The 13,146-nt window shown below is 45.7% G+C and overlaps 1 protein-coding gene across 4 annotated transcripts in view; it reads left to right on the forward strand.

Annotated features, from left to right (window-relative positions):
• The window catches only part of UBE2V1 (ubiquitin conjugating enzyme E2 V1), a 30,841-nt gene extending 22,690 nt beyond the window's left edge, over nucleotides 1-8,151 (forward strand). For 3 of the 4 annotated variants that reach the window (XM_036824861.1, XM_036824862.1, XM_036824863.1), the window contains 2 exons: nucleotides 4,974-5,099; nucleotides 6,373-8,151. In XM_036824861.1, coding sequence (XP_036680756.1) covers nucleotides 4,974-5,099; nucleotides 6,373-6,519 — 273 coding nt within the window. In that variant the 3' untranslated portion in view covers nucleotides 6,520-8,151. The remainder of the gene's footprint in view (nucleotides 1-4,973; nucleotides 5,100-6,372) is intronic. The other variant, XM_036824864.1, reaches the window with a different exon arrangement.
• The last annotated feature ends 4,995 nt before the right edge of the window (nucleotides 8,152-13,146 follow it).

Raw genomic sequence — 13,146 nt, forward strand, 5'->3', positions numbered from 1 at the left:
CAAACTACATTTTTCCTTTGTCAGCTGGCTTCCTGTTAGGCTCCACCAATCAGGACACAGGAGAGAGTCTGTAAGGCGGAGAAAAGAGACTTGTTCCTTCCTGTTTGCCTCTTGTTCTGTCTGTGCTACTCTGGTAATTGCCCTTCATCCTGGCATCAGCAGTGGGTTCCAGCCTCCAGCTTTCAGGGGCACCCCCAGCATCAGCCTCGCAGCACCCCCTCCTCAGAGATCTGGGTTCAGCTCTGGAGCCCTCTTCCTCTGAGCCTCTAGATCTGATCAACTCCAGCTTTGTTCCTGTGTCGCCCCCAGCCTTAAGGGGGAACAAAGGGAATAATAAGAGGTGACACCTGCTCCCTGCACTTATTACCTCTGTGTTAGTTCAGGTTCCTCTTTTAAAGCTTTTTTCAGTCCAGTGATACCTGTTTAACCGATTCCCTATATTAAATACTCTGTTAAAATCCTAGTGTGGTGTCTTTTTTTCCCAGCTTTCCCCGAACTTTCAAATCCCCACTTTCCTCCCCAGATTAACTGTGAACGGTAGTTCGATGCGTCTCCTCTCACTCCTCTTCCTGTACATTTACTGCCTGTCCATGTCCTAAGTTGTTGAGATCTTCTCAGGCTCTACCTGGTCTCCCTTTTTTAGAGGGCCCATCCTTTATTCTAACATAGCATATGCCCACATTGTACATTAAACATACTTTTTATATAACTGTATCAGATTTGAACTGAGTAGTGGTTGACTAGTTCACCTAGTGTCATCTTTCTTTTATATATTAATTTAGATTTTGTGCTTTGCTTTGCATATTTTTGCAGCCAATACCTTTTTCCTTTTCTCATATCTCATACATCCTAGAAATACATTTTAAGAGAATGAAATTTTGCCATTTGAAACTACATGGATGGACCTGGAGGGGGTTATGCTTAGTGAAATAAGTTAGAGAAAGACAAATAACTGTATGTTAACACTTTTATGTGGAATCTAAAAAATAAACAAATGAATATAACAAAACCGAAACAGACTCACAGATACAGAGAACAAACTAGTGGTTACCAGTAGGGAGAGAGAAGGGAGGATGGGCAAAATAGGGGTAGGGGATTAAGAGATACAAACTACTGTGTATAAAATAAAGCTACAAGGATGTATTGTATAGCACAGGGAATGTAGCCAATATTTTATAATAACTTTAAATGGAGTATAATCTATAAAAATATTGAATCACTATGTTGTACACCTGAGACTAGTATTGTCAGTCAACTGTACTGCAATATAAATAGATAAATAAGTAAACATTCATTGTATTTTATAATACTTCCAGATTTACAGAAAAGTTGCAAAGGTGGTGTAGAAAGAAAGTTCTGGTATACACCGCCCTACCCCAGTTTCCCTTATTGTTAACATCTTACATTAGTACAGTACATTTGTTACAACCAATGAACCAATATTGATACATTATTAACTGAAGTCCATAATTTATTCAGGTGTCCTTAGCTTTTACCTTATGTCTATTTTCTGTTCTAGAATCCTATCCAATATACCACATTATGTTTTGTTGTCATGTCCTAGGCTCCTTGTGCCTGTAACAGTTTCAGGTTTTTCTTGGTTTTGTTGTCCTTGACAGTCTGGAGGAGTACTGGTCATATATTTTGTAGAGTGTCTCCCTGTTTGAATTGGTCTCATGTTTTCCTCATGATCAGGCTAGGATTATCTCACGTATATATTTTAGGCCCAAGAAAAGTTTGTGATCTCTAGGCTCTGGGCATGTAGTGATCAATGGATGAAACAGCCTATGTACACATAAATATATCCAGAGTTGGAGGGAGGTGTCTGTCTGCTTCTGTAGGTTATACATAATCTGCAGCTTGCTGGCTATACCAAGAGCTATGTCTTGGCAGCCTTTGCAGGGGTGCGTGCATGCGTGAGTGTGTGAGTGTGTGTATGTGTATGTGTGTGTTTGTCTGGGGCTCAGCCTTTGAAAAGGCTACAGAGTATCCAATTATAGGAATATGCCTTATTTGTTTAGTCAGTCCCTTGCAGGTGGACATTTAGATTGTCTGCAGTATCAAAAATAACTAAACAGTGCTTTACCTTTTTGTACGAGTCTGTCTGTAGGAAATTCCTAGAAATGGTCTTGCTGGTCTGAGCACGCCTGTTTCAACATGTTGATAGGCACTGCCAAATTGCCCCATGAAGCTCAAGCCATGACAACAAAGTTGTTCCATGATCAAATAATGAATCTTAAAGAGAGCAGTGTTCCTCACAGAGACAGAATGTTCTAGCAATTCTCCTTCAGGCACATTTCCTTTCTTCAATGAAACCTTTTTAGCAGGTCCCTGGAGCCCTCGTAAACAAAAGAAAAGAAAACCAGAACCTCATTTTCTATAACAGTTTTGCTTTGGGCTTTTTAGTGACCCTTCAGTGTCTCTGCTCACTTGACTTGAGGCACTTTTCACTGTGTTCCAATGAAAATGCCAGTTGAACATAAGTGGTCAGAAATTCAATATTTCTCTTGTTCTAAGTTAGTCATAGCATGGATGTTTTTAAATTAGACTTTAATAGTGTCAAAAGTAACATTAAGATTTAATCTATGTAATAATCAGAGTCCTATTACTAAACTGCCTACCTTCTTAACCATTTTGATGCTGTTGTTAATAGAGTGATCAGTGACCTCTTATCAACACTGATAAGCCACAAACCATGCTGGCAGGTGAATAAATTGGTGCATCAGAGCCTCCAAAATGTAGTGTCAAAGATTTTAACAGACTTTGTGATTTTGGTAATTACTGTGAGCCCCCAGGGACTTTTTTATGTAAGAAATTGTCTTTGAATTGTGTGACAAAACCAGTGAGCAGGAATGCAGGACACACCCAGAGATGAATTTGGGATCCATGCAGTCAACAGATATTTATTGAGTGTGAGACTGTGTTAGGTGCTGAGGCTGGACCTTTTACCATATTTTCCATAAATCTGTACAGAGACCGTGCCACTCTTCGCTTCCTGCTTGTTATGTTTACTGAGTGAGTTTTTCTTTCTCTGAGGAAACTCCTTAATTGCAACAAGGTGTTCGTTTTATAAAAGCTTAAATAGCAACATTCATTCATTCAACAAACAGTTGAATACCAGTTCAGTTGAGGCCCCTGCCCTCCTTGTTATGAGTTTAGTGAGGGGCGTCAAACACAAGACTGGGAGTCAGTCTTCAGACGAGGGGTGAGGAGGACTCCGAGAGGAGTGAGCTGCAGTGTGCAGTGGAGCAGCTGGTATCAGGGCCCCAAGGAGAGAGAACCTGGGGCTGGATGAGGAGGGAGAAGAATAAACGGAGAGAAAGGCAGGGGTGCACAGGGTCCGATCCAGAAAGTGGGGCTTCCTTTCTTAGGTCACCAGGAAGCCATTGGAGGGGTTAAGCCGCAGGAACGGTTTCCGGTTTTGAAAGGTCAGTCAGGCTGCTGTGTGGGGAGCACATGCTAGGGGAGCGAGAGAGAAGGCAGAGACTTGGGGTGATTCAGATGAGGTGCGGTGGTGGAGGAAAGTGGGTGGGTGTGGGATCTCTTTTGGAGGTAGAAGCTGAGACCTTTTGATGATTGGGAGGTAAGGGGTGAGGAAAAGGGGAATCATGGCTGGCTGCTAGGTTTTTGCTTTAACTGTTGGATGGTGCTGCTACTTATGAGGGAAGAAGAGAGGGGGGAGCATCTTGAGGGTGGGTGGAAATCCAGAATTGATTTTTGATTTTGTTATAGGTTGGGGTCCCTGTTAAGTGGATGTGAAAAGTTTCTATGCGTATATTAAGACTGCCTTCTGAATTTTAAAAGATTAATATATGTCCCAGTTTTTAAATTAGGGATGGGCCACTATTTAGACATAATGTTTTCAAGCATTTAAATCACATCCTCTTTAATTTATTCCCCCAAAAGACCGCTAGATGTCACTATTTACACAGGAGCCATTTCTCGTGCAGCATGCAGTGAGGAAGGGGCACTGGTGCCTGAGAGGGGAACCCAGAGGAGGGTGGTCCTTGCCCTCAACGGGGCCAGTCTGATGGGGAGCTGTCACCCCGTGGTGTGGTCTTCAGACACGCAAATGATGATAATGCAACTTCATATAAGACAGAAAACTTGTGAAGTAGCCTTCTGTTTCATATGATGTTTGAACTGGGTCTTGAAGGTTGTGAAGTAGTTCAGGTGGGGGCACGGCACTCTGGGCAGAAGGAACAGCCTGGGAAAGGCAGCACATTCTGCTGTTCACTGGGTGGAAGTTAAAGGGAAAAGTTCATTGGCTCAGGGGATCGGACCTTTCCAGTGTTTCTCAAGAGAGGCACAGTTGGCATTTGGAGAAGGACTATTTTTTTCCAGTGCAGGTCTGGCATCCTTGGCTCCCCACCTCACGTACTAAACGCCAGTAATCTCTCAGGTCATCATAAAAACAGCAGGGAGAGATGATGGCACCTACAGCTGAGATCCCTTTCACAGAGCACAACCCCGAAGTGGTGATGAAGTGGGAAGCGACTCTCCTGTCTCTATCCCACCCCCACCTTGTGCTTCGTTTTGAAGTTCTCTCAAGAGTTACCTGTTCTGTGCTTTGTACATGGTGGTATTTAATGCACTGGCTGATGATCCCTGCATGAGTAGACATCTGGTGTGACTTCCCAGAATGAAGAATGCCTCTTACACATCATTTCCCAGAGCGTAGAAAAATTAACATAAAAACAAGTCCATCTGATTGGGCTTAATAATACTAACATGAAACTTCAGTGATAACTAGCTTAAATTTTCTGCCTTCTTTATAGTCCGCCCCCAGGCCAGGATTCATATACACCAGTGTAAGGACTAATTACTGCTAACTTACCAAATAACCAGTAGACTTTGTGTAATGGAAGCAGATGCACCAGTTCTGCAGTCAGGAATAAATGAGGTTTCAGAAGTTCTACCTTTTTGAATTCTTTGTAATTGCCTGACATGGCTGTACCCTTTTTTTTTTCCAGACAATTTATGAAAACCGAATATACAGCCTTAAAATAGAATGTGGACCTAAATACCCAGAAGCACCCCCCTTTGTAAGATTTGTAACAAAAATTAATATGAATGGAGTTAATAGTTCTAATGGAGTGGTAAGTTGTTTTTCCTGCCCCTACTTGTTCTCTGGGGTTCTCTGAAAAATGTTTTGTACTTTAATATCAGGGGCACTTTGGGCCGGAGTCCACATGTTACTTGGTTATGTGATGATAAAATATATTGCAGTATGAACATGTGCAGATTTGGGGTGAGGGCCTGTTTCCCAATTGTGTTTAACACAACTTACACGGCCTTTACTCTGGCCTGTATTACTCAGCACTATGCCGGTCACTTTGAGATAAGAGCTCATTCAGTCCTCCTGATATACACCCAAGAGGTAGAGAGGTGAGGAAACCGAGGTGAAAGATCTTGCCCAAGGTCACACTTTTACCTCATGGGCCTTATTTGGGGACGACATACTATTTTTTTCCTCTAATGGCCTTGCTTTTTTAACTTATTTTTACCACCATTTGCACTGCCATAAATGGAAACGAGTCTCATTTGTCATAAGAAGGCAATAACGGCAATGGTAAAAATTACAAAAACAAAGCAAAGTTGGTAAATTCTTCCTCCATACGTTGCTTGCCAAAGGTTTTTGAGCCTCTGAGGCCTGCTCTCTTGTTCAGAGGGGAGATCAGCAAGTATTAAAGGGTGCTGCACATTAGCATTGCATGAGCTAGTAAGCCTTCTGTTTTGAGGTATTCAGAAGACTTGAAAGAAAATTGAAAAGAGATGAGCCTTGTTACTGTGTTCAGTGTTTAGTGTTGTCTCTGAGTTCCACCTGAAGTCCTGAACCCAGGACTCAACTCACACTTCGGGAAATTTCTTGGGGAATGCTAACTAACTAGAGAGGGTATGACTCCGAGGAAGGCCCTTGTCATTAGAGCCTGGGTCCTCGCCACCCGCTGCTTGTGCTCTCGCTGCTGCCCTGTGCCTCTTCATCGCCCACCACCTGGGCGTACCGTTGAGAGAGGACAGGCCCTGAGCAGTGGCCGCAGCCAGCCCAGGAGCAGCTCAGGTCGTTGTTTCAGAGCCAGTTGGGTTGAGTCTCACCAAGTGTCAGTGCCATTTCTCTAAAGGTGGTTTTACTTATTCATAATTTCCTTCTCCCACACAGTGAGGGCTTGGGACACAAAAAGGGAAAAACAGACTAACTGGAGGGAGGGAATCCTGTGGGTGTTCTGCATGTCAGATGCCACTGTGTGATGAGCATGTTCAACTTGAAAAATGCATTGTACTCACGTTTCTACTGTAGCTTAGCTCCAGCATACAACTTTTCTTTTGTTTGAGAGCCTGACAGTAATTTGTTCTTTGTTTGCCTTTCTGTAGGTGGACCCAAGAGCCATATCAGTGCTAGCAAAATGGCAGAATTCATATAGCATCAAAGTTGTCCTGCAAGAGCTTCGGCGCCTAATGATGTCTAAAGAAAATATGAAACTCCCTCAGCCTCCTGAAGGACAGTGTTACAGCAATTAATCAAAAAGAAAAACCACAGGCCCTCCCCTACCCCCCATTCGATTTAAGCAGTCTTCATTTTCCACAGTAGTAAATTTTCTAGATACGTCTTGTAGACCTCAAAGTACTGGAAAGGAAGCTCCCATTCAAAGGCAGTTTATCTTAAGATACTGTAAATGATACTAATTTTTTGTCCATATGAAATATATAAGTTGTGCTATAACAAATCATCCTGTCAAGTGTAACCACTGTCCACATAGTTGAACTTCTGGGATCAAGAAAGTATATTTAAATTGATTCCCATCATAACCGGTGGGGCACATCTAACTCAACTGTGAAAAGACACATCACGCAATCACCTTGCTGCTGATTACATGGCCTGGGGTCTCTGCCTTCTCCCCTTCCCCTCCCCCTGCCTCCCTCCCTCCCTGCAACAGCCCTCCAGCTTGGGGTGGCTTCTTAGAGTAGATGTGAGGGTTTCAGGTCACAGCCTGTGGGACTCCTGCTGGGTATGGGGGATGCTTCATCTGCACCCCTGGTTTCTTTCTTTAAGTCTTAAATGCTGCCCCCCTTCCAAGCCACCATCCTCTTCCCACTCTCCACTGCCACCCTTGGCCGAAGCATAGATTGTAACCCCCTCGGCTCCCCTCTGAAATTGGCCTTTGGTGAGGAATTCAGGGCTTTCCCCATATCTTCTCCCTCCACCTTAATCGAGGGGTGCTGCTTTGTCCTTCCTCCTCCTCAAGTCCCTTTTTGCACCATCACCACCCAACACTTTCCATGACACTTCCTTGCTTTGGCCAGAAGCCATCAGGTAAGGTTGGAAAGCGTCTCTGACCTCCCTCATTTAGTTTTGGAACCACACTTACTTACTCTCCACCAGCCTGGGAAATGAATATTGGGTTCTCAGCCCTGCCACCCTCTGCTGTCATCATCAGCTGATACGTTTTTTTATTAGCTCAGGTTTTGATAAGGTGAAAAGAACAGTCACCAGGGTCACAGACGTGCCAGCTCTCAAAGTCCTTGGTGGTTAAACTTGGAGAAAGGCCACAGAAGACACTTGTAAGCACACACGATCCCTCTGAATGAATTGTTTTCTTTTCCTGTAATTGCTTTTGCTTTTAAAAATTGAAGAAGTTTTAAACAGGGCTCTCATTTGGTCATCCTTGCAATCCATTTGGGTCTAGTTTGGAATCTGACAACTGGAACAAAAAGAACCGTGAACTCGGTGCACACTTTGGTTTCGGTGCTGCTGCTTCTCTCGGTCCTCAGCAGGGATAAGAAAGAACTCGGTGTGCACGGCAGATCCCCGGAATTCCTGGCCAATGGCTGCGTTTTTCCACTTTTCTGTTCAGGACCACTAAATGCTGAGATGTTGGACGCATACCGAAATAAAAGCAATTCATTGTGTTCTAAGGTTTTTTTTTTTTTTTTTTAACTTAGTGTTTGTGTAAAGCCACCTTTTGAAGCAGCAACTATCAAGTCTGAAAAGCAATTGATGTTTCCATTCATCTTTTTCTGGGGAAAACCTTAGTTCTAAGGATTTAACATCCTGTAAGTAAAGTTTAACATAACAGTATTCCATAGGTAGACTTTTTATTGTCAGACCATTGCCTGATTTTAATATAATAAAAAGTGTGCGTTAATATTTAAGAAGCTGTGCTCTTCTTCCTCTTGGCATATAATTTATTCAGTAATAGAATTTAACGTCTTTGGGATTCAATTTGACCTCCTAAAGCAGGGGTCGGCAAACATTTCCTATGGTGGGCCCAAGTCAGTAAATATTTAGGCTTTTTTTCTTTCTTTCTTTTGGCCATGCCGCACGGCTTGTGGGATCTTAGTTCCCCAACCAGGGATTGAACCCAGGCCCTCGGCAGTGAGAGCACAGAGTCCTAACCACTGGACCGCCAGGGAATTCCCAAATAGGCTTTATCGTCCAGGAGGCAAAATCAAAGAAATTACGTGAGTATTTATGTAACAAGAGAGAAAACAAATTTCCACAATTTTTTGGATGAAATTCAAAACATAATTGAGTACAGTTTTTATAACGTTACAGGTATACTAAGAAGAATGAAATGCTTTTTTTAGGGGATAACATTTAATTGGGATTCAAAGTTAGTATTCCCTGTTATCAAATCAATTGCAAATGTTCATCTATAAAAATCGTTCTTCATTTGAGGGGCCGTACGAAACCAGGCAGTGGGCCAGATTTGGCCCATGGACCATAGTTTGCCAACCCCTGCCGTAAAAGATTGAGTGAAAAAAGGGGTTGTGGTCTTCCCCTCTTTCCTTTGATTTAAGTAGCTTTGTGGGACCCTAGCTGCTAAGTCTCCACTAGTACCTACTTATTGGCTGGATGTAGTTGTCTTCCGGTTGGAAAAGAAAATAGAATTTTCCCATGTGTTTCTAGTGTTTGAAACAAGAGTTTTGATCTGATTGACAGTTTGTCTGCCCTCTCCTGTGTGAGGAGTGGATACCTGTCGGCGGCTGTTTTTACTTAGGATTTGCACCTCTGCTGTGGTCCCAGCCACCAGTAGGCACCACCTTGGTGTCCTGTGCCAGGAGCCGGGTCATCCATTGGGGCCGGACCTGACTTCATGGAGGGCGTCGGGTTGTTCCTAACAGGTCACCCTCCAGAAAGTACTGCCAGAATTTCTGCCAAATGGTCCTTACGAATCTGTCCTCTGGAGCGAATCGCTGCCTTTCAAGCTCCCCTGAAAGGGGATCGGGCCAGAGACATTTGTGGGCTCTTCACCCTCAATCAGTTCTCTCAAGGGAGAAAGAAGATGGGAGATTTTAAAATTATTTCAAAGTTCTACTGGAAAGCCCCAAAGCAGAGTCAGGGCTGAATCTAAAAGTGGCAGCTCTTCTGTGCAGTGACTTCCAGAGAGGAAACAAGTCCCATCTGAAATCCGAGACTCTGCACCTGTTACCTTCTTAGTGGGCTACAGGGAACTGGGCCTAGAGTTTCAGGAACTCAACCAGAACCTTCTGTGACAACCGTTTGAACCTTTGGTCTGTGGTTTATGTCCCACAGTCGTGTGATTTGCTCCTCATCTTTGCTGGTGCGTTCACAGGTGGTCTTAAGTTTACAGCCTAAACTTAGGGCAGAGAAGAAGCGCTCGTCTGAGGTGCAGAGAGAGCACTTCTTTCACCAGGTGGCCTCCGATCCCCAGCTCCTGCCAGGTCTTTGCTCTTGAGAGAAAATACTTCCACTCTTCGTTTTCACTGTGCGGAACTGCACGGAGCGGAGAGGTCTTCATAGTGACCTGACAATGCTGGGGGGAAGCAACCCCCTTCTGACTGACCTACAGCAAACCGGCAAGGGGTCTCCACTGCCACGTGACCTCTGACCACGACCTTGTGGTGAGGGCAGTGCCCTTGAGCTGCTTCTCTGCTGAGAAAGTTCTTAGCCCTTCGGGTGGAGGCGCCACCGCTGCCTCCGGTTGTGATGTAGCAACGTGGATTGTGTTGAGTCAACGGCATGGGCCCTGCGGAGTTTCTGCTCCTCTGTCTGGCTGCCAGCCGGTCCCTGCCTGGCCTCTTGCCCCCCCCGCCCCCCACGGCAAGTGGACACTCAGTCACGTTCCCTTTCCTCGCCTGTGCCTGATCCACAGAACCCCGTGAAGGACTTGGGACATGGTGTCAAGGACTTCAGCAGAGGAGAACATTCTAAGGAAGGGCAGCGTGTGAAAGCGTCTCCTCTTTCCATGTGAGAGGAATGAGATACTGGGGTGGGCTATATGGGCAGCACATGGCTCTGAGCTATAGGGGTGACACCTGGACGTACCTCAAAGGCTTTCTCATGGGGATTATGTAAAGTTAGCTGCTGTGTTTTGTTTTTTTTTTCCTAGTGCTTTTTTTTTTTTTTTTAATTTATTTATTTATTTATTTATTTTTGGCTGTGTTGGGTCTTCGTTTCTGTGCGAGGGCTTTCTCTAGTTGCGGCAAGCGGGGGCTACTCTTCATCGCGGTGCGCGGGCCTGTCACTATCGCGGCCTCTCTTGTTGCGGAGCACAGGCTCCAGACACGCAGGCTCAGTAGTTGTGGCTCACGGGCCTAGTTGCTCCGCGGCACGTGGGATCCCCCCAAACCAGGGCTCGAACCCGTGTCCCCTGCATTAGCAGGCAGATTCTCAACCACTGCGCCACCAGGGAAGCCCCGCTGCTGTGTTTTAGAGCTGTTGGCACATTGGCTGCAGGTGGCCTTGGAAGAGGGGACGTCTTTGCACTTAGTGCCAGCCTCACTGCTGCTGGCCCTGGCACAGTGAACAGGAAGGCACTGGCCATATGTTTGGGGTTCCGACACGTGTCTGATGAAGGTGCTCCTCGGTGCTGGGGATGTGGGCTGAGTGAATGCCAGATCTTTTTTTTTTAATTGGAGTATAGTTGATGTACAGTATTATTAATATATTAATTTTAGGTGTAATCTTTCTGATAACAGATTTTTATGTGAAATCTCCCAACATTAGTGTGTCAAACTGATACACTTTTTTCATTCCCATGTAGAACAGTACATCGCGGCTTGCAGGCCACAGTTGAGGCCTCCAAACATAAGGCTCCATCACCAGCTGTATCTTGTCCTCCCAAGATTGTCATCTTGGTGGCCTTTGACCTCTGGGAGGCCTGCAGTCCTGGAAGCTTTGCCCAGGGACATGCAGTGGGTCCCCAGAGCGTGGGCAGCACTACCTGTGGCCCAGGTGGAAGGTGCCAAGTAACGCTGGGCTGCCACCAGATCCCCGGGAAACAGACCCACATTTCATTGAGTCTGAGATGCCGTCCGCTGTGAGATGCACCATTATTTTATGTACTACCAAAAAAAAAAAATGCTGCCAATCATAAGGGTAAGACGCTACTGATCGTGAGGAACGTCCCAGTTCCAGAAATGTTAAGATGTAAAAGTGTCCATTTTAGATTTGGCGAGAAGTAGGGTGTCTTGTCAGTTGTGATAAGGACAGAGGTGGCAGCCGCCCTGGCAGTGAAGGACGGAGACCACATCACATCCCCTGCTAAAAAAAATTAACATGCCCCTTACACTATGATGAGAAATCTGAGCTGGAGACCCCATTTTTATTTTTACTAAAGAGAGACTACATGAACCTAGACAGTACTTCAAACAACACAAGGGAATAGAATGGAAGATGAAGTTCCCGCCGCTTCTGACCCATCCTCTCAAGGCGAAGCCCTGAGTGTTTGGGTCCCTCTGAGGTCAAGCAGCATGTGCAAGCCGTGCCCCCCTCCGCCTCTCCTCACCCACTGTATTTTGTCGTTGTTGTTAATGTAACTGGGAATGTGACCTCCACTTTGCTCTTCCTCCAGACCTTTTTCTCCCTAACAGAACCTCTCAAGGCCACTGCAGAGCAGCGTCTAGGGAACCGCCCTGTAGTTCTGAACAGCTGCTGAGCACCCAGTACACAGTGTGCCACCCCCAGTGACCAGGGCCTTACTGCTGACGCTGAGGTCGTCTCTGACGTTTTGCTGCTGCTCACCAGCCTCAGGGCACGTGTGTGCATACATCAGTGGAGTAAAGTCCCAGAAGTGGACTTGTCCATCCAAGGACATGGACATTTTTAATTTTGTCATTTTCGAGTTGCCTCCAAACTAAGAAGTACCAGCTTACCCTCCCACCAACAATGTAGGACAGGTTACTTCTCCCTTTCTCTATGCTCATACTTCTTCGCCAGCCCATCTTTGAGCTGAACATGCGATTTCAGTTTCATGTGCATTTTCTTATGTGTGAGGCTGTCTTAAGTTGAAAAGTCCTTTTTTCCCTCTCATCTTTGTTACTTTTCCCTCCTGATTTGTAAGAGTGCCTTCCATACAGGAGTTCTCGCTGTCCGAGACGGTCATTTGAAGCATACACAGATGGCTCTTGTGTGGCTTGGCAGGGTCAGCCGATGAGTGGCCACCTTCACCAGCCACGGAGGAGGACCCTGTGGTACAGTAGCTCAGATCAGAAACCCTTCCCTGTGGTCAGTTGGGGACGTTTTCAGTCCCTCCTCGAGGCCTGTCCACTCCAGCGTCCCATGGATGAGTAGGGTTGAAGGTAGGCACCTGGCCAGCAGAGTGGCTTCCTGACACCACCCAGAGCTGCCTGGGTGACATTGGTGCGTGTTCTGTGTTCTGATGTGTACTGCCCCCAGCAGGGCTTTGAAAAGTGCAGACCATGTGCCAACTAAGTTGGCCAGTGCACTAAGTTGATACTTGAGAAACCTCTTGCTTCCAAAAGCCAGTTCTCATGTCTACCACCATCTTCCTGGCCCAAGTCCCCGTCACCTCCCTGGGCTCTCAGCTCTGTCCCCATCCCCCACGGGCCACTTCCCACACATAGTGAAACGTGGCAACCTCACCCCCATCTGTTCCCTCCGCCTAGGATGTTCTTCCCTCTCCGCTCTGTGGGGCTGACTCCCATCACTCGGAATGCAGGCCATGCATATCCTCCTGAGAGAGGCTGGGCCCCATCTAAAGTAGCCACGCCCAGTCTCTCTGTCCTCACTGCCTGATTGTGTTTCGTTCCTGGCAGTTATTAATATCTAACAAGCTGATTTATTGGGTTAGTTATTCCTCTTTCCCTCACCGGAATGGGCATCATGCAGGTAGCTGCCTCATCTGGCTTATCCACGGCTCTGTCTCCAGTGCCAGGGCAGTG

The sequence above is a fragment of the Balaenoptera musculus genome, chromosome 15, assembly GCF_009873245.2.
Source record: "Balaenoptera musculus isolate JJ_BM4_2016_0621 chromosome 15, mBalMus1.pri.v3, whole genome shotgun sequence".
Taxonomy (NCBI): domain Eukaryota; kingdom Metazoa; phylum Chordata; class Mammalia; order Artiodactyla; family Balaenopteridae; genus Balaenoptera; species Balaenoptera musculus.